Raw genomic sequence first — 26,599 nt, 5'->3', positions numbered from 1 at the left:
CTGACAGAAGACTCATGCACCCTTAGGGGCCTGCAGAAGTTCTCAGGGGACCTGAAGGCCATTCCACTCCTCTGGAAAGCTTGATGGAAAGGAAGTCTACAGCTTCCCCAGTACTGATGTCTTGGCCAATGAGATCAGTGTTTCTTGGCTCGAGGCTTCTAGCAGCCCAGCCAGGCAAGGTTGGTGTTCTCAACTATCAGAAGCTCTAACTGGCAATTAATTGTAAGTCTCTCTGACTTATGAAAATGTTGAAAAGTTAATTATTCATTAAGATGTAACGGGATAGACGAAGTTTCTCCAAATGTGCTATTCTTAGAGAATGTTACGGCAAGATGCCCCTGGTGATGGAAAGTTTAGGAAGCTCTGACAGAAGTCATTGTGTCCTCCAGGGTCCTGGTTCTTGCATGTTTTGTTTCCACATTTGGTTGGTAAGTGGTAGAATTTCCCTTAACTTTCCCCCAAGGATATGTCCTTGGCACATACATCCCTCTGAAATTCATAGAATTTTGAGATTTGGACGACGTCAGTTATTTCTCCATCTGGGATGATCAGCAACCTATCGTCACTGTCAAAGCCCCACGACCAACCCCCCATGATCAGCCCTGCTTACACCGCACCTTGGAATGTACCAAGCTTTAAATTATCTTATCACCAAGAACTAAGAGTGGTGACCACAAATTCCTTAGTTTGTGCTGCAGCTCTGCACGCCACTGGCATACTCACAGAACCAGTTCTTCATGCTCCTTGAGACCACAGGCGCCTGGGCCCTCCTAGTGCACTACCATCCCAGTCTCCTTGACCTCCATCCACCCTTGGGGAAGGCGGCATTGATCAGGAATTAAGTGCCTGTGCTCAGGGGCAGGCTGCCCGGGCTGTGTCTCCACACCTTCCTTACAGCTTGTGAAACTGTGGGTAAGTTATTTCATCTTTCTGGAACTCATTTCCTTATCTGTAAGCTAGGGTTTATGAGAGCACCTACCTCCCTGGGAAGGATGTGATATATAATTATGTATGTGCATATATGTACATGTACACGTGATGAGATAATGTGGGTAAAGCTCTCTATAGGGCTTGGTTCATGGTTGCTCTCAGCAACTATTAGCTCTCCTTAGTTGTTATCGGCTCTGTCTTTTTACCTGCTTTCTCCCCCGGCCACCTGGGCTGCTCAGAGAAAGCTTGAGAATTAGACTGCTTGTCTCTGCTACAGAGTCACCATACTCCCCCACTGGGCCTCCCCATGGCCTGGCCATCAGTGTGTGTGTGTGTGTAAAAGTTTTATCCACAAATATGTGTGTCAGTGTGTCCTTTTTGGTAACAGCTTTATTGAGATATGACTCACATACCATATAACTTACCCCTTTAAAGTGTACAATTCAATGGTTTTTAGTATTGCTGCGCAGGCTTTCTCTAGTTGCGGCGAGCGGGGGCTACTCTTCATTGTGGTGCGCGGGCTTCTCATTGCGGTGGCTTCTCTTGCTGCGGAGCACGGGCTCTAGGCGCCTGGGCTTCAGTAGTTGTGGCTCGCGGGCTCTAGAGCGCAGGCTCAGTAGTTGTGGCGCACGGGCTTAGTTGCTCCGCGGCATGTGGGATCTTCCCAGGCCAGGGCTCGAACCCATGTCCCCTGCATTGGCAGGTGGATTCTTTTTAAAGAGATTGGAGTTTATTTATTTATTTATTTATTTATTTATTTATGGCTGTGTTGGGTCTTCGTTTCTGTGCGAGGGCTTTCTCTAGTTGCGGCAAGTGGGGGCCACTCTTCATCGCGGTGCGTGGGCCTCTCACTATCGCGGCCTCTCTTGTTGCGGAGCACAGGCTCCAGACGCACAGGCTCAGTAGTTGTGGCTCACGGGCCTCGTTGCTCCACGGCAAGTGGGATCTTCCCAGACCGGGGCTCGAACCCGTGTCCCCTGCATTGGCAGGCAGACTCTCAACCACTGCGCCACCAGGGAAGCCTCCACCTGACTTTTATAACTGGAAGGTTTGTACCTTTTGACCCCCTTCACCCATTTTGCCCATCCCCCCAACCTTTTCCTCTGGCAATCACCCAACTGTTCTCTGTATCTATGAGCTTGGTTTTTGTTTTATTAGCTTTCACATATGAGTAAGACAATTTGTCCTTCTCTGACTTATTTCACTTAACATAATGCCCTCAAGGTTCATCCATGTTTTGCAAATGGCAAGATTTTATTCTTGTGGCTGAATAATATTCCGTTGTGTGTGTGTGTGTGCATATGTATATGTGTGTGTGTATATATATATATATACACACACACACACATATATATGGATGTCACATCTTCTTTATTCATCGGATGATAGACACTTAGGTTGTTTCCATGTCTTGGCTATTGTAAATAATACTGCTATGAACATGGGGGTGCATTTATCTTTTCAAGTTAGTGTTTTCATTTTCTTTGGATAAATACCCAGAAGTGGTATTGCTGGATCATATGGTAGTTCTTTTAAAATTTTTTTTGAGGAACCTCCATACTGTTTTCCATAGTGGATATACCTTTTTTTTTTTCTTTAGATCTGCCTATTCTGGACATTTCATGTAAACGGGACCATACGATATGTGGTCTTTTGAGAAGAGGTTTTTTAAATCAGCATAATATTTCCAAGATTCATCCATGTTGTAGCATCTATTAGCACTTCATTTCTTTTTATGGCCAAATAGTATTCCATTGCATGACTATACCACATTTTGTTTATTCATTTATCAGTTGGTGGCCGTTTGAGTTGTTTCAGTTTTTGGCTACTGCGAATAATGATGCTATGAGCATTTGTGCACACATCTGTGAATGGCTACAGTTTTCATTTCCCTTGTGTATGTACCTAGGAGTGGAACTGCTTGGTCTTATGTTAGGTCTCTGTTTAACTTTCTGAGGAACTGCCAAACTGTTTTCTGAAGTGGTTGCACCATTTTACATTCCTATCAGCAGTGTAGGAGTGTCCCAATTTCTCCATATCCTTGCCAACACTTGTTATTATCTGTCTGTTTGATTGTAGCCATCCTAGCATATGTGAAGTGGTATCTTATTGTGGTTTTTATTTGCATTTCCTTGATGGCTAATGATGTTAGGTAGCCTGGCAGTCATTTTAACCAATGTTTGCTTATTATCTCTTAGATTCTCATTGTGGGTGTTCCAATCACTTCCCAAACTTCACAAGGTCCTAATTCCTCTCATCTCTAGAGATTCCATCTCCTCTGCTATTCTTGAACATCTTCATGCACTGATTCATTCTTCAACAAATAGTTACAGTAAGTCCCCTACATACGAATGAGTTCCATTTCGAGAGTGCGTTCGTTAAGTCCAACTTGTTCATAAGTCCAACAAAGTTAGCCTAGGTACCCAACTAACACAATCAGCTATATAGTACTGTACTGTAATAGGTTTATAATACTTTTCACACACATAATACATAAAAAACAAACAAAAATAAAACATTTTTAATCTTATAGTACTGTACTTGAAAAGTACAATATCACTCACTCCTGACATTGATGGCACAGGTTCCGGTTCCTTGCTGGATTCAATTCTGTCTTACCCTCTTGCTTCTGGACATCCTGGGCTTGAAATAAAGATACTGTATTACTGTACTCTATACAGTACTGTAAAGTACACTAAAGCATAACCTCTTGTAGAGGATGCATGCACGTGACGATGTACTCCAGACACGTGAACTAACTTACGTGATTGGACATGTGAACGCGTGTTCGCATCTTTGAAAGTTGGCAACTTGAAGGTTCATATGTAGGGGACTTACTGTATTGAGCTTCTTTTGTGTGGCACATACTGATGGCTGGGGATATACAACTGAGGGGCCACTTACAGTCTGATGGCAACATGTCACCATGGAACTCCTCTGCTTAAAATGCTTCAGTGACATTTAAAAATTTGGGGTAAAATTTAATAGCAAAATTCATGGCAACCAGGGTTCTGTGTATATATGAGTGTTAGGCCAGCCCAGCTGCCCTCCCCGCCGTTCTCCCTGCCTCACATCTTCTGCTACTGTCTTGGGCTCCAAATGAATAATACTTTCATGAAGCCTGGTCCCTGTTCTCCACTGCCCCTTCTAGACTGTAAGCTTCTCCAGGAGGGGATGATTCTAACGCATCCTTGCATTTCCCACAGCACTAGGACAATACTTGGCACCTTGAAAGTACTCAATACAATACCATACGATGTACTTGATACATTTATCATTGAATTATTAAATGAATAGATGGCTAAATAAGCGAATGAATGAAAATATGTGGTTCTGCTAGGTAGGGCAATTTACTTTAGTTTTTAGTTGGCTGAAGTTGGGCTCTGTTCTAAATCCTCATTTTGAACTAGCCTGAATGATATGCCAGGCCTGCTGAACTGAGGGCAGCTTTATTTTAGTCAGATATTTATAACAAATAGTGATGCTCTAAGGGGTTTTAAGTCATGGCGTGTTCAAATTTGTTTGTACCCTGTAGGGTTTTAAGAAAAATGAAATAAAATGACATAACACAAAATAAAATACCCACATTGCGAACATAAACATGTTGAACAGAGTCACGTTTGGGGGCCTGTGTGGAAATTTGCAAGGAAAGCTGGAGAGTTAAAAGTGTCCAGGCGTGGTGCACCTTCCCTTTCACCCTCATACAGGCAGGACAAAGGTCCGTCTTCACTTAGGACAGGAACATGTTTCTTTCTTGGATGGTTTTGTTGAGGGAGAGGATGGAGGGGGAGGAAGTGGGCTTCTCCTGGGGTATCCAGCTGGGCCTAGCCCTGTGGGAGACAGGACGCGGGCCAGTCAGGCCCTCCCGCCCCCTCTATCAGGCTGTTTCCTATTTTCAGAGGTCTATAGGGTGGCCCTTGTGAGGCAACAGTAATAAACACATTGTCCTGAAATGTAAACTGGGGAGGGAGGAAATGCCTGGCATTGGTGATATGTCTGTCTGCTTATTTGCCGAGAATGTTGTTTGGGGGAGATAATGTATACTGTGGAGACAGTGTTTTCAGGGATGTTTGTGAAGATGACGTCCTGATGAAGGACTAAGACGATGATGACATCTGAAGCAGGACGCAGGTCTCACAGCCAGCCTGAGCTTGCCCGGGGTCCTCCCTTCAGCTCCTTCCTCCATTTCAGGGTCCTCCTGGTGGTCCATGCTCTGACCACCACACCCCCCAACTTCTGGCCTCGTTTCCCCCGCACGCCTCCCCTAGGACGCCCTCTCATGCTCACAGCTGCCTGCAGCTCCTCCTCCTCTCCATTCCCCTCCTAAAACTGAATAATTAGACCTTTGCTAATAGGCAGTAGAAAAGGCTCCAGGAGACAGCCATCTCTGCTCCTCTCCTTTATTAAGTACTTTCCATGTGCCAGATGTTTTACTTATATCATTCATTTAATCCTAACAACCTAAAAGGCAGTGATAATTGCCATTTCTCCCAGTTTACAGGTTGAGAAACTGAGGCTCAGGGAAGGAAATTGATTACCCTCACAATGGGTAGCCCTGGGATTTGAACTCATAGTCTGATGCAGAGACCTCACTCTTTTTTTTTTTTCCTGATTTTTTTTTATTATTATGTTTTTAATCAGTCATCAATTTTATACACATCACTTTATACATGTCAATCCCAATCGCCCAATTCAGCACACCACCATCCCCACCCCACCGCAGTTTTCCCCCCTTGGTGTCCATACGTTTGTTCTCTACATCTGTGTCTCAACTTCTGCCCTGCAACCCGGTTCATCTGTACCATTTTTCTAGGTTCCACATACATGCGTTAATATACGATATTTGTTTTTCTCTTTCTGACTTACTTCACTCTGTATGACAGTCTCTAGATCCATCCACGTCTCAACAAATGACTCAATTTCGTTCCTTTTTATGGCTGAGTAATATTCCATTGTATATATGTACCACATCTTCTTTATCCATTCGTCTGTCGATGGGCATTTAGGTTGCTTCCATGACCTGGCTATTGTAAATAGTGCTGCAATGAACATTGGGGTGCACGTGTCTTTTTGAATTACGGTTTTCTCTGCGTATATGCCCAGTAGTGGGATTGCTGAGAGACCTCACTCTTATTCAATATATTCTGTTTCCTTCCAGCTGCCTGCCAGGCACCACGTGACTGTCTGGTGCAACAGAGATGCATAAGGCAGCCCTACCCTTGAGGAATAGGGCTGCAAAGAACGATGAATCACCGGGAGAAGCACTGCAACAGCAGTGGTGGAGGGGCGAAGCTGGGGAGGGAAGGAAGGGGCGGGAGGAGCATGAGCAAAGGCACTGTGGTGGACGCTGCAGGCCACTGAGCACCACCCTCTCGCTCCCCCAGCTGCCGGGAGCAATGGGTGCTGATGGCTCAACGGACTCGCCCTTGGCTGGAGCCAGCTGCCTTGCCCAGTGTTAGGCTCCCTCCCCAGGGGAAGCCTGAATCCAGGGATTGGTCATTAGGTGAGTACAAAGGGCCGGCCCCCTTGCCTCAGTTGAGCACAACACTGAAGGGCCAACCCAGCTGCAGAGGATCAGCCCCACAGGCTCAGCCGAGGTCTCTCAGGTCAGCCCCTTCCTCCACCAATCCTGGTCCCATCACTCCGGGAGAGGTATGTACCCCCAAAACCCTTCTGCACATAAGCCTACCTCAGAGTGTGTGTCCCAGGGAGCTCAAGACATGTGGGTGTAAAGGTACCTACCGTGTTCCAGAAAGCATGGAAAACCGTGTTCCAAGGCTGCCAGGCTATAGGATGTGGAGGGTGTAGGACTCCTGTGCAGGCGTCTCCTCCTGCATTGTGATCTGAACATCCAGTGATGGACATGTATCTACTTTTTTTCAGGAATCTAGCCTGCAACTCTGCCCAGTGCCACAGAGGCCTGACCTATTATAAGATTAAACTGCTTACGACTTTGGGGAAACGGCAGTTTATAACCCCAATACATAACAACAAAGAAATGTTTGGGATCATTTTATTGATGCTTTGGGAACGTCAAAGCTAAAAAGCAGCCTTAGAGCACATCCAGTCCAAAAACCCTGCGTTATCACATGGAAATGAAGCTCCAGAGAGACGACGTGACTTCAGGTGAACGTAGATAGGGTCAGGGCCACCACCGGAACCCAGGTCTCCTGGCCTCCAGTCCATTGGTCCGTCCACCTCTCCTCGGGTAGGTCTATACCTCATACCTAATAAGAACTTAAACATGAGCCCTTGAAGACTCACTCAAGGGCTCTACTAACAGTGACTTGTCCATGGGAGGGCACACTGCGCTTGAAGAAGACGGCCACCCAGCTTCCCCCAAGGGCCCCAGCAGTCCTCCACAAGGTTCCCCACAGTGAGCCTGCTTTGCTGGTGCCAGGCCTGTCAAGGCTCAGTGTGGTTCCAGACCCTTCTGTACTTCCCTGCTCCCTATCAGATCAAATCCAGATGCTTTTCTCCAGCCATGGTCAAGGTAAACGTGGAAGCCGTAGAGCACCATAGGGGGCACTCTACCTATCATGCACCTGCTCAGTGTTTAGTGCCGGCTTCTCTTCACCTCTTCACTCCCGGGGTTAGATGGGCCCCTCCCTTCTCTGGGGAAAGGGTTATTGGATAAGCTGACTTCCAGCTGGGGCACTTGTCACAGCGTTAACAGTCCTAAGCCTCAGTACATTAACCTCTGATAAATGGATGACTCCAGACCCAGCACCGTATTGGAGACAGCAGGGCTCAACTTCCGCTGACCTGTCTTGAATGGCGACTTTGCCCTTCGACCTGCCTCTCCGGGCCGGACAATTATTAACCCATGTAATCAGACTCTGTGTGAACTTCTCTTTCCAGATAAGGCAGCTTTCTGAAAAAGTTGCCTTAGAGCAGGGTCTCTCCAGCTCAGTTTTGTGTTTTGCTAGTGCCCTGTGGGCTGCTTGTATTAGTTATGCCATGGGCAGGGAGCGTCCTGTGGTCAGTTAAGCTGGAGAAGCACTGCACAGGTAGTTATCTTTGGAAGATGCTCCAGCTACTTGAGGGCAATAAGTCCTATCTTAAATCTGCCTACTTTCATCTAACCTGTATCTGCCTGGTTTCACTTGTCTGCAGACACTTTTAAAAATGGAATAGCTTTTAACCTCCTTGAGGGGACTTAATCTCACCTCTTTCTGAGCTCAATTTCTCTCATCCGTCCTGTGTTTTACAACTGGGCTTTCCTGTCTGGGTCACTCTTCTGGCGTCACCGTTCTGTGTCTCCGCAGTGTCCCTTCTGCACGCTGGGGTGTGGCAGTGCTCCCTGTTTCTGGTCCTGGTTTGCCTGGGACTGATGGGGTTTCCTGAGACATGGGACTTCCAGTACTAAAGCCAAGAAAATCCCAGGCAAACTGGGACATGTTGGTCGTCTGTACTGAGCCCTGCTTCTTGCCTGCAGCCCCACAGCTCTGGCAGCCACCCTGGTGCTTCCCAGGCCTCTTCTGGGATTCCCTGTTGCTGGGCTCAGTCTACCTGGGGCTGCAACCACAAGTTGCTTACGTGCCTAGCCTCTCCTCTTTCAGCTAAACCCAGTCTCCTCATCAGCGCCTACAGCTGGGGTAAGTTCCCTTGCTGCCCCTGTAGCAAACCCTGTCTGACCCCGTCTTATCCACCATGAATGGACTTGAAAACCCATAGCACCATGATACTCACTCCCCAGGCCCCTGGCTCTGACAGGCACAGGGGTAGCTGAGTGGCTCTCAGGAAGGGTCATGGTGATGTGACCCAGCTGAGAGAGCTGATGAGGTAGGGGCTGCCCTGGCGTTCTGTGTGGAAGGCAGAGAACCAGTGTGTCCGGGGGAGAGATGCTGCAGCCTCCCAGGCTCTCCGCTTCCCTCTGCTCCTCTGCCAGTTGCAGGGTTTGGGGGGGGGGGTGTTGGCATTGTGTTCGTCTCTGGGCCACAGATGCCTGCTCTGATGTGTGAGTAGTCTCTACCATGAGGGGCTCACTCACGCTGGAGGAGGGTGACATGGGGACCAGTGAGTGCAAGCCAGTGTTAAGGGGTGCCACAGCATAACTGATGGAGTGATTAATTCTTCCCTTGTTTTCACTCCTGTAACTGTTTTTCCATTTCCCCCGGTCTTTCCCCAAGCCTTTCTATTGCACTGCTGCAAGGCCTTTTGTGTAGGTCCAAATCAGGAGTGCTTTTGTTCCTTAAAGCCCTGACGTACTGGGAGATCGGTGACATTTGCTCTTGAAGGGGAGGGGGAGGAGATGACTTGCAGGGGGCAGGCAGAATTAAGCACATTAGGGGAGGTTTGGACCAGGAGTAGATGTTTTTCCAGGTCTGTGAGCAATGGATCCCAACGGCACGCCTCTCCAGAGGGGCTGGGATCTGGAATGGACTGATCTGAACACGCTGCAGCCCTGGGGACCATGGCAAAAAACCACTCACTCACTCACTGTAGAATGATCTACTGAATGTCTGCTCTGTGCCAGGCACTGTTGTAGACACTGGGATTAGAGGAATGAACGAAACAGATGAAAACTCCTGCCCTCTTAGACCTTGGATCTTAGTTAGGGGAGATAGACACAAACCGAGTGCTCAACACTTGGGCTTTTATCTGAAGAGCTGTGAAGCCACTGGAAGGGTTTACACAGAGGAGTGTGGGTTTAAAAGCATCACAGTGGCCTCCGTGTTGTGGATGGACTGACTAGAGGGGGCGGAGGTGAAAGACCAGTTAGGAAGCTCTTTCAAGGATCCAGAGGAGAGGCGGTGGTGGCTTAAATGTTGCTGATGAAAAGGGTTTAGGTTTTGGAGATGCTTTGAAGGTAAAGCCAGATAGATAAAATGTAAGCTATGAGATTAAAAGGAGAAATCATAGATGACTCCAGGGATTTTGGCCTGAGCAACTAGAAGAACAGAGTCCTAATTAACTGAACTGGGGAGGGCTGTGGCCAGAATGGGGTTTTTTGGGGGAGGGATTTTGCACAGAAATAGAGTCCCTGTGCCCCCCCCATTCCAGGCAGGGCCACACCAGCCCATATGGCTGTGTGTGGATTAGAAATGGCATCCCTTCCTCTAGCAGACACAGCTCAGTGCTGGGGGCACAGCTTGTCAAGGGGACAGTCCCTCTTACAGCCTGAAGTCCCGTTGCTGTGAACAACCTTCACAATCACATACAGAGGCCCTGCCTGGAGTGACTAGTGGTGTATCAGAAAGACCCCCACAGGCAGGACGGGGCCAGATGGATACCTGGGGCAGTGTAAACTGAACTTAGAGAAGTAACTGTTCATATCCCTATGTCATGTTTTATAGTAAATTGTATACTTGCCTCAGCAGCTGCAGTGAGAGGAGGCCTGTTTGCATGAGATCATTAGAGGCATAAAGGTAGAAAATAATGTTAAGGAGTATTGTTGGTCTTCTTAGGATTAAAAAATAATGAATGCTGTTTTGTTGTGAAGTAATATGGTCCTCTTTTGTTACGTGCTAAGAGCAGTTAAGTTCTCTTTATTAATCTCTCTTAATAGAGCAAAACAAATATAGGGAAAGAATCGCTTTTATTGTTTTCCAAATGTCTTACATTAGCAGTGGTATGAAATGCTCAACATACTAGCTTTGAAGAAGTTGTTCCAAATCTAAAGGAGCGTTCTGTCCTCTTTACACCCAGCATTACCCCACACATGACCAGGCAATCCATAGTTTTGTTTAGAAGGGACTTCACGACATACTATAGTCATATCGTTTATATTTTATACTCTCATTCAAGCCTCATAATGACTCTAAGAGGTGGTACTATTATCTCCCATTTCACAGGAGAGGAGATTAAGCCTTGGAGAGTGGAGATGACGTACCCAGGACCCGTCAGCTAATATGTGGCAGAGCCTGAATAGACACTCTGGTTAGTTTGGCTCCAGAATCCCCCTTTGTTAAACACTGTTCCTCAGACTGACTTCCCTGATGCAAAACCTAGAATTCCACAATCCCAGGGCCACACATTTCTAGAATTTGAAGGGACTAACTGCATCTACTCTGTGCCCCCTTCCTTACCTGATGCCTGAGTTCTCTCTAGTCATCCTTGATGAGATGTCTTCGCCTTGGTCCTTGCACAAATGCTGGCTGATGGCATAAGAAGAAGTTTGGGAAGCTTATTAGAATGTGAATTTCTGGGCATCATCCCAGATCCACTAAATCAGAGTGTCAGGGCCCAGAAATATATCGTTACCAAGACCCCAGGTGGCTCTAGTGTGCAGCCGGGCTTGGGGAGCCCGCTAGAGCCACACTCTAGTGATGAGGAATGCCCTGCCTGCCTCACAAGTTGGTCCTGCCCATCATTTCCACCCTTAGCGATTTCTTTCCTTGATCCCCTCTCCTTGGCTAGCTCTGGCTATTAAAGTATTTCTTAGATTGCATTGAACTCCATCTCCCTGTAGCTCTTACTGGGCCCCATTCTACATTTTGGGTTACACAGAACAAGTTTAACCACTCTGCCACAGTGCCAGCCTTTCAAGAATTGAAGTCACCAAACAACCCTCCCCCCTCAACCCCGACCCTAGTCTTTTCTTCTCTAGGGACAATATTCCCAGTTCTGCCACCTGGATCTCATTATTTAGTGTCAAGTTCTTATATCATCTGTGTCGTGTTCTTCTGAAATCATCTGGGTGGTCCTTGTTCCTTTAAACCGTGGCACCAGGACTGAAGGCCACTTCCCAGGCATGGTCCAGCACCGCACAGTGAGGACTTTTGCCTTTCTGGTTCCAGACCCTGCCTTCCTCTGAAGTCATCTTGAAATTAGAGGACATGTGCTGGGTCATAGAGAGGTGGGCTTCTGTGGAGCTACTGGCCCAGCTGAGTTCCACGGACAGCCTTAGTACATGACACTGCTGAGCCTGGTCCCCTGTGTCCTCTGTTGGTGTTGCTGTTGATTTTGGATGCAAGGTAAGGACTGTAGATGTATTCTTGCTGCATCCCATCTTGTCAGATTCTGCTCCTTGCTCCAGCCTCTTGAATTTGGGGATCCTGCCTCTTGCATCAGTAGATTGAGCGTTCCTTCCTCTGACCCTTTCAGACTCTGTATTCACACTGTTTTGTACCAGACTCTCTGGGCCATACAGTGGTTTAAGGTTATTGCTGTTCCAGAGATCTTTGCTCTGAGCAATGATGTTATTGTACACACCTCGGTATCTGTATATGTATCCATATTTTATGTAGATACAGTGGACACAGTTGGTGCCCACCCATATATTCTCAGCCATCCTTTACCAGCTCTATGTGTCTGTTTCCCAGCTTGCATGTAGCTTTGGTGCTAATAGTCTGTGTTTATTAGGGACATAGAGGTTCTTTGCCCCTATGGAGTGCCACAGTGCCTGTGAGCTATATACTTCCTCTACCCTCTACCCCATTTGAGAAAATGACAGACTAGTGTAGGAGTAAGAAAGCCCAGCTCTTTTGTCTGGAGGCAAGACTAACTCTGAGGTGCAACTGACATTCCAGAGCTGCCGGTGGGATCAGGCTGGATCTGGAACTTTACCTAAGATGGTGCCGTTGCTGACTTCTTCCCCTTTCTGAGTTCCTACTCCCTTCCTGGTTTCTCCTGGGGGCACTTCCTCAATAATCCCCTGCACATGGATCCTTGGTTCAAAGTCTGCTTTTGGGAAAACCCACCTAAGATGGCGGTCATAGCATAAAAAGATGTATCAGCCATTCTACATGAGTATACACAGAAACATTTCAGGACTATTTTATTAAAAAAAAAAAAAAGCAAAAACAATTCCTTTTTGTAGATTAGTGATTTTATTTTTGGTATAGATTCAAATACAGGTATTACTTATATGTTAACTGGTCCCAACAGATTTACTGACCAGTCGCTAAGTCAGTATCTTTTGGAACAAAACTCCTAGATCACTCAAGGAGGTACAGGGGTGGCAAAAGGAGATGTTCTTTGTACCATATGCTCAGGAAGGCCCCTAATTCCTTTAACATTTCTCACCTGACTTACTCTTTCCCTTCTATGATTTTTTTTTTTTTTTTTGACATTGGGTGAAGCCTGCTTCCTCTTAAGGACAGGCACCAGGATGTCTTCCTGAAAAAAATAAATACATAAGATTTCCACCTTTGCGTCTTCAAGTTTTCTACTACAAGCCCATTTGGCTACTTGGAAAAGCCAGGAGGGTGCCTTCCTCTGGGTGTCCAGACTTTGTGTTTAACGCACGACAGAGCTCCAGAGCTAAGAAAGGGAATCACTTATCCTTTATCCATCCGTTTTCTTTACTGATTCTCCTCCCCTAGGGGTCTATGGCACTACTGATCAACTACTCACTAGCATAACGTACAATTCACAAGAATCCTCCAACTTTTGGTTGGTCACTAAGTTTTGTTGATTTTCTGCCTTTCGAATCCATCCCCTCCTTTCCTTTCCACCACCGCTGGCTCCTCTGTTCAGAGCCTCTTTATCTCTTATCAATACTATTCCTATAGACCCCAACGCACTCGCCCTGCAGTCTCTGCCTTCCATCCATACTCTTCTCTCTGCTGCCCATCATGTCACTGCCCTGCTCGCAAACCTTCACTAGCTCCCCATCACCTGCAGATCGATTCTCAACTTTATTCAAGGCCCTTTGCAGTCTAACCCCAGCCTGCTTTGTCTCCAGCCGTTCCCTCTTGTTCTGAGATTCAAGCTAGAGAGGCTAACACACATTTCCCGGACCCTCTGACCTCACTGTTTCCTTTGGCTCCCAGTCTAGAATGCCCTGACCTTTCCCTCCTCATTTTGCAGTGCCAGCTTCCATGCCGCCTTCCCAGAGGAGCCGTCCGTCTCTCTGCAGCTCAGCGCCTTGGATTCCCTTGTCCTCCGCCCACTAGAGTGCTTTGGACACACTTCAAGTCTGGCTCCTCTCCCAGTATAGGAGGTGAGCTGTCAAGGACACAGACTCTGGAGCCGTCTTGACCCGGGCTGAAGCTCAGCTCCACCACTTACTAGCGCTGGTATCATGAACAAGTTACTTCACCTCCCTGTGATGTGATTTCGTCATCTGCAAAATAGGGGACATAATAGCACCTTCCTTACTGAGTTGCTGGAAAGGTTAAGTGAGATTATGTATTTTAAGCCTCTGAACACAGTACAGTGTAAGTGTTTGCTAGCATTTTACTTTGCTAAGGTCACATCTCTCTTCCCAAATTAATGTTGAGCTCCCAGAAAGTAGGGTCTGTCTTACTCCTCTCTATGTCCCCAGTGCCTTGTACATAGTAGGTGCTGGGTACCTATTTGTTCAGTGGATTGACTTATTATTAGCCTGCCAGTTGCACATTCATCCATGAGTTAACAGGTAAGCACAGGATCGTCTTCAATGAGTTGTATTCCCCAGGGTGGGTCAGCAGCAGGTTTCAGCCCCTGCGTCTAGACAGGTTTATAAATTCTGCGTATCTGGGTGACTTGGCTGGGGTATTGGGTTCCTCTCAGTCTGCTTTCCTTATCTCTAGGCCCTGTTCTCTGCTTCTCAGACACCCGGTGAATATGGGGTGTTTCTTGTTCTACTTTATCCAGAGGAGCTTTGTAAGTCAATACCCTTGTCCTTGGGTTGGAAATGCGTCCTTTCTGTATTGTGAAAGTTTGGCCTCTGTTTGGCATTCAGAACGGGAATATGCCAGGACTTTGGGATGTTGTGACACCTGAATGGAAGGGGGAAAAAAAGAGAAGCCTCAGAGACATAAGAGTGCAGAGGGCAAAAATACCAGCAAGCCAGGCATCGCTTGGGCTCACCTCTTCTGTGTCCTGCTCAGTGATTCCATTCCTGATTGGTTCTGCCAAGAAATAAAGGTAGTCTTTGCCACTCAGGACTTTGCTGGAGAAATGGGTCCCATCATAAGCTCCTCAACGAAAGATGCCGATAGAGAGTCTGGAGAGGGTTTTGTAGAGAGTAACACGGACAATTCAGAAAGCAGAAGCTGGAGCATATGAGAGAGAAGTCTAGGAGCTGGGATGGGAGAAGGAGGTGCAATCTAGTGACTGATTTCAAGAAAATGAAGGGTGTTGATACAGACATCTAGAATTTTCTACAGACCTGTGCTTCAGCAGAGAAATTTAGGACAGCTTTTAGGCATATGTGGCTATTACTGTGGATGGGAACGGGTGGCGGCTGAGAGTTCTGTTATAGCATCTCTTCCCTCCAGCCCAGTGGCACTCCTCTTGTCACCAGTGCTCAGGGAGGGCCCAGAGTAGGCTGGGGCAGTGCTGAAAGGGAGCAAGCAGGGAGGCTGTCCCTACCAGAGCCCCATCCCTGCCCCCCACGTCTGCCCTCTTCCTACTCACAGTTCTAGACCAGGAGGACTTCTGGCGGGGGCAGAAGTGCTTGGCCTTTGACTCCTCTTTCAAAAAGGGTCAACCCTTCCTTTTGATCTTCTTCTCCCAGAACTCTTCATAGAAGTCCTAGTTCCTAGACTATGACTTCATTTTTGACTTTTTCCTTCCTCTGCCAGATCTACCTTTTCATTGGTTTTTCCATCCCTACTTGTCTTCCTATTTTCCTGCTTCTTCTCCTTTTCCACTTTCTGGGGGCTCCCACTCCCCTCTCTCTTGCAGTTCCTTAGGTGTTGGCCTGGCATGGGGGGGCTGCGTCATAAGCCAGAGCCTGGCATCTGCCCACCCACACCACCTGCAGCCCTTAGTGACAGCCGGCGTGGGGAACTTTCCTGGCTGGGACAATCCTGGGGCTCTGGCTGCTTCAGCTGGCAACCTGCTTGGAGACCCTGCCTACCTTAGAAGCTGGGTTAGCAAGGGTCTTAGTTTTAGTTTTGCTTGGCCATGAGTGAGTTGAAGTATTGCTCTGTAATATCATTTCTTTTTTTTTTTTTCTTTCTCTTTGTTTCTTTCTTTCTTTATTTGGCCATGCCGTGTGGCTAGTGGGATCTTAGTTTCCCGGACCGAGGATTGAACCCGGGCCATGGCAATGAAAGCGCCCAGTCCTAATCACTGGACGGCCAGGGAACTCCCTGTAATATCATTTCTTCATTCATTCAACATTATTGTGCACTTGAAACATGCCAATTACTCTGTAATATCATTTCTTCACTCATTCAATATTTATTGTGCACTTACAACATGCCAATTACTGTTCTAGCCACTGGGCAGGCAGGGATGTAAACAAGATCCAGTTCCCACCAAGAGCTCACAAGCTAACGTGTAGTCTGCTGCTTTTGTAATGAAGTGTAATAGAGTATAAAAAAGGATTAACAATATGAAAAAAACTTGGATAATGGAGAAATGAATCCATGCCCCACCCTTCCTCTCAAATGCTGACTCCATCTTGAGTGATCACTTGGGTGTTTGCCATAATATAAATAAACATCGGTGATGCCAGGTTATTTTGACTCTGAACAGCTGCCCATTTCCTAGAAAGGAGAACCTCAAGGCAACATAACAGCAATAATCATTAGCCTCTTTCTACTGAGGTAATCATGCAGATATCTCTAACCCATATTGGCTTTCAACAGCTGTGTTTTGACAACTTTTTATTTTTTTTTAAATTTTTTATTGAAGTGCTGTACACCGAAACTAGCACAACTTTGACCACGTTTTATTGAAAGGCAGACCCATCTTTTAGTCACATAAAACTCTCCCAAGAAAAGGGGCCTTCATGGAAATAACGTGGGGAAAGACCTCTCATGAATGACCTCTTTTTAGAAGGGTGGGTGGATAGGAAGATGCCGGAGGTCTATAGTTAAAAAAAAAAAAAAAAAAAAAAAAAGGTAGACCTGGAGTTAGAAGATTGGAGGTCTAGTCCCAGCTGTTCGCCAGTTAACCTAATGCCCCTAGGTCTCAGTTCCCTCATTTGTAAAATGGGATGATAACAGTATCCACGTTTTTGGTCACGGTGAGACTTTGCTGAGAAAAGGCATATGAAGCGAGTATTGTAGAATGCGGACATAGCTGGGATGATGATGGTGACAGAGATGTTAAAGCACAGGCTGTGTGACATTGGGAAAGTCCCTTAGATACTCTGGCTTCAGTTTCCTCATCTGCAGAAGGAGCAAATCTCAGAGGATCAGTTGGAATTCTGTTCAGCAACAGTTCTTATGTTCCTTGAGTATCTTCTGTGTTGGTGCCACACTGAGAATTCAGAGCAGGGTGAGGCTGGGCCCTCACTCTCCAGAAGCTCACCATGGGGGAAGGGGACAGACACACACACTGATGACTTTTCTTTTGAGAAGACATGGTCTCAAAAAGCGTCGAGGTTCATGGATGTAAGTGTTCAGGGCAGGAGGGTCCTGGAGAGCTGGGTAGGGAGGGAGTGTTTGGGCTTTGAAGGGTGAGTGGAGAGGGATTGTCTTCCCCTGTTGAGAAACATTTATCCTCAGGATAAAGGCCAAACTCTTCAGCTAAGCACAGCAGGTTCTTCGTGATCTGGCCCAGCGCCCTTCTGCTGCTTGTCTACCGTTTGCCCCTTGCACTGTGGTATTTTCAGTTACTAAAAAATCTACCAAACCTTCTCTTGCCTTCCACCATCTTTGCGCTTGCCAGTTTTTTTGGCCTCCTCCCTCTGCTAGGGGGGCAGCAGAGTGGATAAGCAAGGCACTAGGGTCAGACTGTGCGGTCCATCTTAGCTTTGCCACTTTCCAGCCAGTGGGGCCCCTGCCTTGTTACTTAATCTCTTGGTGAGTCAGTGTCCTCATCTGCAAAATGGGGATACAGGACAATAATAGTGCCTACCTCAAAGGGTGGTTGTGAGGGTTAAATGAGGTAATACAGGAAAAGTACTTGCAGCCGGGGTCACAGGAACCATTACATAAATATGAACAGTTGTGATGAATATTCAATGCCTGGCTTGCTTCTACTTGTATTTCAGGTCTTAGGCTAGTTATCACCTCCTCTGGGAAGACTTTTCCTACCCAGGCTAACTCCTAAGGCCACGTTGTGAGCTCCCACGGGTATCACCTCTTCTACCAAAGCACCGACACCAGTGATCTTTCGGAATCCCCACCAGATTGCAAACTCCACAGGATAGGGGCCCGTGGATTGTGTTGGCTGCTGGAAGGGACACCTGGTAGGCACTCAGTCCCGCCCCGGGACTGACCCTGGGAGGGCGCAGAGCCGTGGGGGAAGGTAGGTGACCAATACGGGCTGGGTCTGCGCCCTCGGGAGAAAATGCAGCTGGACGAGTCAGGCGAGTGCGGGACCCCGCCCCGGCTCCTCCCCCAGCCGGGCCTCAGCCCCGCCCCCGCGCTGCCCCTGCCGGCGCTACTGGCCTGCGCGGTCCCCACCCTCCCCGCCTCCAGCGGGGCGGCCCCCGGCTTATTCCACTCGCGAGAAGCACCGCGCCGAGCCCGCCACCAAGGCCGCTGAGGGATGCTGCGCTCCACGTCCACAGTCACGCTGCTCTCGAGCGGCGGCTCCAGCGCTCCCGGGGCGCCCAACAGGAGGGTGAGTAGCAGCTGTCCCGCTTCCTGTCCAGGCCGCCCGGCTGTCGGGGTCTGGGGATGGAGAGGCACGGAAACCGGTCCCTTGGCCCTGACACCCCACCTGGACTCAATTTTAGGTCCTGTCTCAGCTCTGAACGAGACCTTTCTTTTCTACGCCCCAGAGGCGCCGCACTGGCTCGAAGGGCTTAGGGGACTTTAGGGAATTCCCAGAGATTTCCTCCCCTTCCTGCCTCGCCTATCAAGCCAAGTGTATTGGTGGCACCAGTTTAAAAAGCAAGGGAAACTTTCTGCATTTTCCCTATCTTGAGACTCAAAGGTAATGAATGTCTTTAACACCCAAACTTTCCTCCTTCCAGTGATGAAAAGAAAGGGCCACTTGTCCCCCCTCGTGATAGAGTAACACTGATTTGGAGTGCGCTTAATCTAGGTAGGCTTCATTTTTATCAATACAGAGTAGAAATTAGCTGCTGGCCACCTAGGAGCTCAGTTGTGGGACTTGGGTTTATGCAAACTGCTTTCTTCTTTCTGATTTAAGTATTAGCACAGTGGGCACCATCTTCACCTAGGTTGCCCTTTGGAAGTGATGTTTCTTTGCCATCTTTGTTGCATCTTTTCTCATCTCTCCAGATGCTCTGTGAAAGAAATGCTAGCCACATCGTTCCCATTTTATATCTCTTCCAAGATTGGTACCTCAGAGCATACTGCCAGGGCTTTGGTTTGTGCCTTTTTGGTTCATCTGTTCATTATGATGTTCACTACTCATCATTTGGGTGAGTACTTTTCTGAGGTTGAGACTTCTCTAATCATATTTCCCCTAGGTTTAGCTAAACAAGTAGGCAAGTCCAAGCCAGGGCCCCCTTTGGTACTCCTGTCTGTTTTCTACTCTTGTAGATGTGCTTATTTGATTTTGTATACCTCAACCAAGTGACTAGCAGTCGTCTTCAATGCTGTTTTTCTTTAGCTCTGGAAGAAAGACTCTGTGTTACTCCTGGGTCTGGGCCAAGTGATGGGTTCAGATATGTGCACGTGCACCACTTAGGGCTGACAGAACTCTGGTTGTCCAATCATTAGCTTCATAAAGAAAGATCCCCATTAGGTCCAAGTGGGTTTCCAACCACAGTCCCAGCCTTACACCAAGATGGTATTTGCCTTTTTTTTTGGGAAATCCTTCTCAGTTGGAACATAATTATGACTGAGAAAGAATGAAGTCACTGAAAAGCTAGCCCTGAGCCTGGACAGGGTCATACATGAGACCAGATTGCATTAAATTCTCTAGGTCCCCCTCCAGAGTGGGTACTAGTTGGGTGGCTAAAGTGATAATGGGTGGATGAAATGTGACTAGTATAATAGGTAACTTTTCTGAAGTTTTTTTTTATTAAATATTTACTTTCAAGTATTTCTTTAGTTGTAAGTGCTGTGGTGTCTGGCACAATGAACACTACTGAGAAGGCTTTGCTCTTTGAATAAGACAACTGAAATACTTTGGACTGAAGGGGTCTGTGCCCTGAATCAGACCGTGTAGGGCTGCTCTGAGCACATGGGTAGGTTCTGCAAAGAAGATATCTAAAGTTTCTAGGGTCCCCTTTATGACTTCCAGCTCTGCTCAGGATTTGCAAGTGGCACAAGTACTGTGTGTGTGTGTGTGTGTGTGTGTGTGTAAACTATGATCTTTGATTAATTGGTTTATTAAACAATGTTTATAGATCTGTGTGATGCAGGGCTAGATATTGGGGTCCACTCTAACTGTGGGTGCAGACATTGTCACAGACTACCATATACAAAGTGATGGTTGTAATAGTGGGGTAGAGTGTTGACAAGGTTGTGTCGAAGCTAAAAGAAAAGGTTCTTCTTGAAGCATCTGAGGAAGGCCTCCCTCTGTAGGAGACATTTGTGTTTAGTCTTGCAGGATGAGTGGGACTTTGTAAGGCAACTGACATCATTGAGATACTGAAAAAAGGAAATATGATTCTTCTAAATGGGACTCTTGGTATATACTGTATAACAGTGGTGTATTGGACCTGCTTTAGGGCAAAACACTTATTTTTTGGAAAAACAAGAACAGGATGCCTTGAAAATAAAATTGTAGACCAAACAAGTGAAAAGCAAAAAAGTGTTCCCCAAGTTGAAAGTTTTTCAATAAACTCTGTATTGTTCTGTCTTTCCTCTGAGATACTGGACAAGTGATGGTCTTGAACAGTAACAAGTTAGCCATTAAAATAACATTTCTGTTTCATCCAAAGAGCTTACCAAATTAGGGACTGCAGGGGAGCCAGGATGTGTTGATCCAGGCATTCAAGCCAACCAGAAATGGCGCTGACAGCTGACACTGAGCAGGGAGTTCTCTGAGTCAGCCACCAGGGTGGTATGACCAGACCAGACTGTCACTAGTTATCCTTTGTTCAATAGCTGCCACCTACAATTTGTACTTCCTTCTTATCTGAAATCTCTCAAGGGAAAAAAAAAAAAAAACAGGTGGGAGAGTAATTTCTGTCAGCTGATAAACAAAGCTCTGAGAGGCATTTATGGATGCCAACCAGCAGGGGTTATAAAATTAAAAAAAAAAAATCTGCCTTCAAACCAGTTGTGCACTAAAAATAGTTTTATCTATGGTAACAGCAGGAAGATAAATTGGCTGGAGAATAACCATAGACAGGTTGATGACCTTGGAGAATAAACGTTTTTTAAAAGGTTGACGTTGCTTTGTGATTTGGAAAGGAATTTTGTAAATGCAGCTAATCCCACTGAATGAGACTTTGCAGTGAAAGGTCAGTTGTGTGGCCAGGTTGTGTGCTTTGGGGGGAAGGCACGTGTTGCTTTGGGCAGCCAGATATATTCGGTTGAGCTGTTCAGCGAGGGTGGTGTGAGATGATAGACTTGTCAAGGGTTCCCCCAGCACCATGCTCTGTCGATAATAAGAGACTGTTGGCTACTGTTACTGGGATCGTGGCCCCTCAGTGGCACATAAAACACAAAACCAAACCCAGCAAGGCCACAGGGATAGGACTGTCTCGTGGCCTGCTCTTGCCGATATTTCTTTGTATTTGGCAAAGGCTTCGTCCGTTCACAGCTGGAATGGGCTGCTCAGTCATTACTTCCTCACTCTCCTGGGTCCCATTTCTGTCTGATAGGCTCAAAGGAAAGAATTCTGCTTAGCTGGCCGGTGAATGGGTCAGACAGGTGTTTACCTCACTTCCTTTTCCTTTCACAGAAACATCTATGTGCATAACTTCTGTGTCATCCTATGGGGCTCTGAGGAAGGGACACTGGGCATTGTGGGACCTCAGCGTCTGGTGGAAGGAAGCTGGCTGCCCCGTGCCCCAGGGAGGGGATGGGCGGGGGGCCCGCTGTACTCAGAAAACAGTTGGCTGCTCCCCTGGCACCTCCTGATCCCAGTTGAGGGGTTGTAGCCAAAAAGCCTCTGCCACTAAGAATTGATAGTTGTAGGCTCAGAAAAAAAATGTCCTGACTTCTCTGCTTGGGTTCACCCATCTCGCTGTGTCAGACGTAGGATGAAGGGACCTGACTTCTGGGGATTCTTAAGGAAACCTGAGACCCGGAGGCTGGGTGTTACCACTGAGCTTCTGGTCACTTGGGAAACCCTTTCAGGTCAGCCTCAAAAACTGTAGAATTGAGTGCAGGGAGCTGTGGATCCTGGGCCAACTAACTAGAGACCAAGTTGAAATGTTTCGATCTAAAATATAATACTTTCAGTGATGACGTGTTGTTACGGTCTTCTTGCTTCCTGCAGCCATCTCTCTCAGCCGAAAACTGTCCTGGTAGATATTCCCCAGCACACAGAATAGTAACACAGAGGTATTTACCTCTTTCCCTCCTTAGAAGAGTGATATTTCCTAAATGTCAGTCACCTTGTTGACTGTTCTTTGTCTTTTAAGGCCAGAGTGACCCCTCTAAAATGCAGTTACCTAGCTCCTCTACTTCAAGACCCCCCTCAGTCTTGTACCCCCAGGAACAAGCACAAACCCCCTTAGTTTAGTACCCAGGGCCTTCTGATCCGGCCTTTGCCTTCCCCTTCCCCCTCCTCATGCATACTCTTTGCAGATGTCCCCAATTACTTGCTGTTCCCCAAGCTTTTGATGCTGTTCCTCGCCTCTGACGAAGGGTCAGCTCCTCCAGGAAGTCTGCTCTGAACCCCCTCTTCCGTGTTCCCCTAGAGGCCTGTGTACCCCATCATTGCTCCTATCTATGATTAGCTACTCGAGAAGGTTTCAGGACCCTGCCTCCCCAAGCCTGGTGTAATAGGTGCTTAAAAGGAAGAGTGTCACCAGGGTCCTCAAACAGCCACACTTAACACTGAGCTGGCAAACGGGAAAACAGGAAGAGAAGCTTGGGATGAAGCCAGCCCGTGACCTCTGGCCCACCTGGGCAGGAAGCAGGTGTCCTGTGGATGGAAGTGTCGGCCCAGGTGAGGAGTTTGACAGCTCTGGGAAGGCCTCCAAGTATTCCAGGTGCTTCATCCTGTTGCACCGTTGGAGTTTCATTCCTTTGGTTAAGTGAGTGGTTCTCTACTCTGGTTACATACGGAATACCGAGAAGCTTAAAATACCTCTGCCCAGGCCCCAGCCCAGACCGTCTAAATGAGAACATTGGAAAGTAGAGAATAACATCAGCATTGTTTAGGCAGCTCCCCGGGTGATTCTAATATGAGGCCGAGGATTGGAACTCTTCCTTCCAGGGTTGCTCTCCCAGAGAGCTTTCCTGGAAATGCAGACAGTCCTGGGCCTGTGTTCTGAAAGGTCCCTTTGCCTTGGTGGAAGGGCAAGGTGGTGGTGGGGGTCAGGGTGGAGGAGTCATAACACGCCAGGTCACACTGGTGTCTGTGTGTGTTCGTACCTGTGTTTTTCTCTCTGGGTCTTGGCATTCGGGGCACATGGTAAGCCTGGTACAGATGAGCCAGCTAGAGCAGGAAGGAGAAGTCACCATCCTCCTACTTATGAATTTTGTCTGGAGTCAGCCCTAACACAGAAAAGGGGGTTCCAGGACACTTTATACCGCCTGGAAGAAGTGTCCAAGTACGTAGGTTAAGGGTTGGCAAGCTACAACCCCGTAGTCAGATCCAGCCCTCTACCTGTTTTGTATACTCTGAGCTAAGAATGGTTGTTACAGGGCTTGCAGACCCTCAGTGTTTACTATCTGGCCCTTTATGGAAAAAATTTGCCCCACCCTGATGTAGATAATCAGGCCTGCAAGTTCAGGGCCAAAGCCTACTTCAAAGTAAGAGGCCTACTTCAGACAGGGCAGGCCCTGTTCCACCTGTGTATTCCAGAGATTTTATGCTTGTGCTGAGCAGAGGGATTGTGGTGTCCGTCCTCCCAGCCACAACCTTAGTGGCCACACCTTCTGTTGTTAGGCGGAGCTGGGCAGGGTCCCACGGTCACAAAGTGGACCAGGCCTGAGGGAAGTGTAAATGCACTTGACTCATTTCCTTAGGGAAATCCATGTTCGTAAACTGATGAGCAAACCCGGCACCTCCCTAGGTCATCTTCACCCCTTTTTATTTGAGAGGGACAGTTTTCCCTCCGGTGAGCCCAGGTACCTGAAGCTGAGAGCATGATGGTACGTGGATCCCAGAATCCCCCCTCCATGGGGACCAGCTTTCTGCCTCCACAAAGGGGGTCAGAAACAAGTCCCCAGAGGCCCGGCTTTGCTCCTAGGTGCCCTGATTGCAGACAAGGGCTCGGTTGTGTATCTTCTTGTGGAAGAGGCTTGAATGCTCACTGCCCCTGCCTTGCTATTCCTCCCGTGGGGGTTGGTTTTTGAAGAAAGTGGAAGGCTCTCTGGGGAGTTTCAGGTACATTGTCCTTACCCTGTTTTAGTTCAACCTAAAAAGAAACCCACACTGATATATACTGAGCAGGGCCTATTATGTGTTGATACTATGCTGAGTGCTGTAAGGGCTACAGAAGCAATTAAGGTACAAAGCCTACTTGGGGGCCCTGTTTCCCCCTCTCCAGTCCATGTTGTTGGGTGTGGAACATAATAGGAGGTACTCAATAATTGCTATTGAATCGCTGAACTCAGGTTTGGGTGTTAGTCCCTTCGTCCAGAAATTTAAATGGCTCCCCAGTGTCTTCCATTAGAGGCCTTGCTTTGCCATCAGGCATTTGTAGCTTCTCAGAGTTTGGCCCCTACCTGTTTGTCCATTTTCCTCCCCCACTGTTGCTCAGGCTGCAGGCCCATTTACCGTTTTCAGAACATGCCAATGTCTATGCCTTTGGCCAGCCTGGAATGACTGCCTTGCCTGGTAATTGTCTGTTGTTTTTCTGATGATGGATTCTCCCAACCTCACTGACCCAAGCAGTCCTTTCTGTCTTTCTATACCCAGCTCAAATGTCATCTCTAGGAGCCTTCCGACGTACTCCCACCTCCAGTTAAGATGATTGTTCTCCTTCCTATATTCCCAGGGTAAAAAAGATGACTTACAGAGTGCTTGATATGTACCAGAAACTGTTCTAAGCCCTTTTCATTAGTTTTTTCATTAGTTTATTTAATCCTCGCCACAATTTCAAGAGAGTGGTTTTGCAGTATTGTTAGCTGTGTTTTACAACTAAAGTAACTGAAGCAATAAAGATTAAGTAGCTTTCCAAAGGTTTCATAGCTAGTAGGTGTCAGAACCAAAATTGGAGGCCAGAAGTGCAGTTCCATCGTGCCTTAACCACAAACTACCCTGTCTCTCCCAATATTATATTGGTTATACCAAGTGCTCTTGATTGCCCCTTGTGGGTGTGTTTCTGGATTATGAGCCTCTATGGGCATGGCTGTTTCTTTTCCATATTAGTACCCTCATAGCCCTTAAAAGTATTTTACAAGTAGTGGGTGCTCAGTACTTGAAGTACACTAAGTCCATCTTCCTGCTTTTGATGCACTGGAAGGGACCCTTTCTTATAGGGACGGCTGGTCTAGCAGTAGTGTTCAGGGTAAGTTAGATTCAGCTCTCCTCAAAGTTCAGAACACAAGGCTGAGCCAGCTGCCGTGGGAACCCCTGGGAATAAACTACCTTACTTGCCTCTCAGGTACTGTCCAGCCTGGGCTGCTGTGGGTATTATGTACCTGAGTGTCAGGAAACCATGAAGGTCAGCATCGTAAAATGCTCAGAGAGATAAGCAACGCTGCCTTGATCTTACTCAGTGGGACATTTTCCCATGGGGAGATTCCTGAAAGTGAATGACTAAAGGGAGGTAAACTCTACTGGGTCAACCTATCGGATGCATTCAGGGGTTACGTAGTGCTTCTGTAAAGAAATTCAGAGTACTTTTTAGACCTTTGGGATGTTCTCTTTGCTGCTCCTGAAGCAGTCCTGTGGGTCTAGGAAGGATTGATCTCTCTCTCTCTCTCTCTCTGTCTGATATAGTTGGTCTCAATCTTTATTATTGCTATGACTACTACGATTTTTAATTTAAAAACTTACACATACTTGGAACAGGTGTAGACATCGCAGAAATCCCACTTTCCAAAGATCGCCACCACTACCACCAGCAGCAGCTGGTTGCGTTTCCTTAAAGACATTTTTTCCCCCCACAAATCTACACAAATTATCAGATTGTATTTAAAAAACAAAAATGGGGTTATTGTTAACATTTTTCCCCCAGCACCTTTCTTTTTTTCACGTGACAGTACATTTGACCATCTTATTAGGAAGGGTCTGATCCTGTTCCAAGCTGGGTTTGAATTGCATCTGTATAGTCAGTCCATCTGTGGGTCAGCACTGATTACAGAATGCAAGCACCACGTGTAATCCATGCCTTACTGTTTCCATAAAAGCACTTTTAATGACAAGAGTAAACACTCTACACAGGGGCCTGGGTGTAGCCGCAAGCACCTGCTGCACCTGCCAGATAGCTTTGAAGTCAAATGTTTATTTTACATGCTCATTTTATTTTAATTCATTACCTATCACCAGGTAAAACTGATAGTTTAGAGAAATGCATTCTCTTTATCCTGCGGCTTTGCATACTGTAGGGTATACATGGCTCGGGGAGACTTTCAGGAAGTGTGTTGAGGAATATCGGAGCTCTGAGTGGACAAATAAAGAATTGTCTCAATCAGGGGGAGGGGACTTCTCATTTTGAGTGATTGGACCCATGAGGTCCCTTCTGGGCCTTGTCTTTTCTTCAGTTTTTTAGTTTATTCTGAAAATTATTGCCATTAGGGATTACCCCTCTAGGGCAATCAGCCTAAAAAAAGGTATCACTTGCAGTACTAATACCCACTAGATCCGTTGACCAAATTGTTTAGTATTATGGAAAGCAGAGCCG

At 47.1% G+C, this 26,599-nt stretch overlaps 1 protein-coding gene and 1 long non-coding RNA gene across 5 annotated transcripts in view; both read left to right on the top strand.

The window, feature by feature from the left end:
* Positions 1–8,382: 8,382 nt before the first annotated feature.
* Positions 8,383–13,827, top strand: LOC118890835. Its single transcript, XR_005018838.1, has 4 exons — positions 8,383–8,528; positions 10,728–10,812; positions 11,673–11,849; positions 13,687–13,827. It is a non-coding gene; the product is annotated as an uncharacterized LOC118890835 (long non-coding RNA).
* A 4,349-nt stretch (positions 13,828–18,176) lies between these two features.
* The window catches only part of LOC118889687 (myocardial zonula adherens protein), a 100,451-nt gene continuing 92,028 nt past the window's right edge, over positions 18,177–26,599 (top strand). For 2 of the 4 annotated variants that reach the window (XM_036841706.1, XM_036841708.1), the window contains exon 1: positions 18,179–18,327. In XM_036841706.1, coding sequence (XP_036697601.1) covers positions 18,253–18,327 — 75 coding nt within the window. In that variant the 5' untranslated portion in view covers positions 18,179–18,252. Of the gene's footprint in view, positions 18,328–26,599 lie in introns of all 4 variants that reach the window. The other 2 variants (XM_036841707.1, XM_036841705.1) reach the window with 2 other exon arrangements.

Source organism: Balaenoptera musculus, chromosome 2 (genome assembly GCF_009873245.2).
Source record: "Balaenoptera musculus isolate JJ_BM4_2016_0621 chromosome 2, mBalMus1.pri.v3, whole genome shotgun sequence".
Classification (NCBI taxonomy): Eukaryota; Metazoa; Chordata; class Mammalia; order Artiodactyla; family Balaenopteridae; genus Balaenoptera; species Balaenoptera musculus.
The sequence above is the reverse complement of the archived record's forward strand: the minus strand, read 5'-3'. Positions and strand labels throughout refer to the sequence as shown.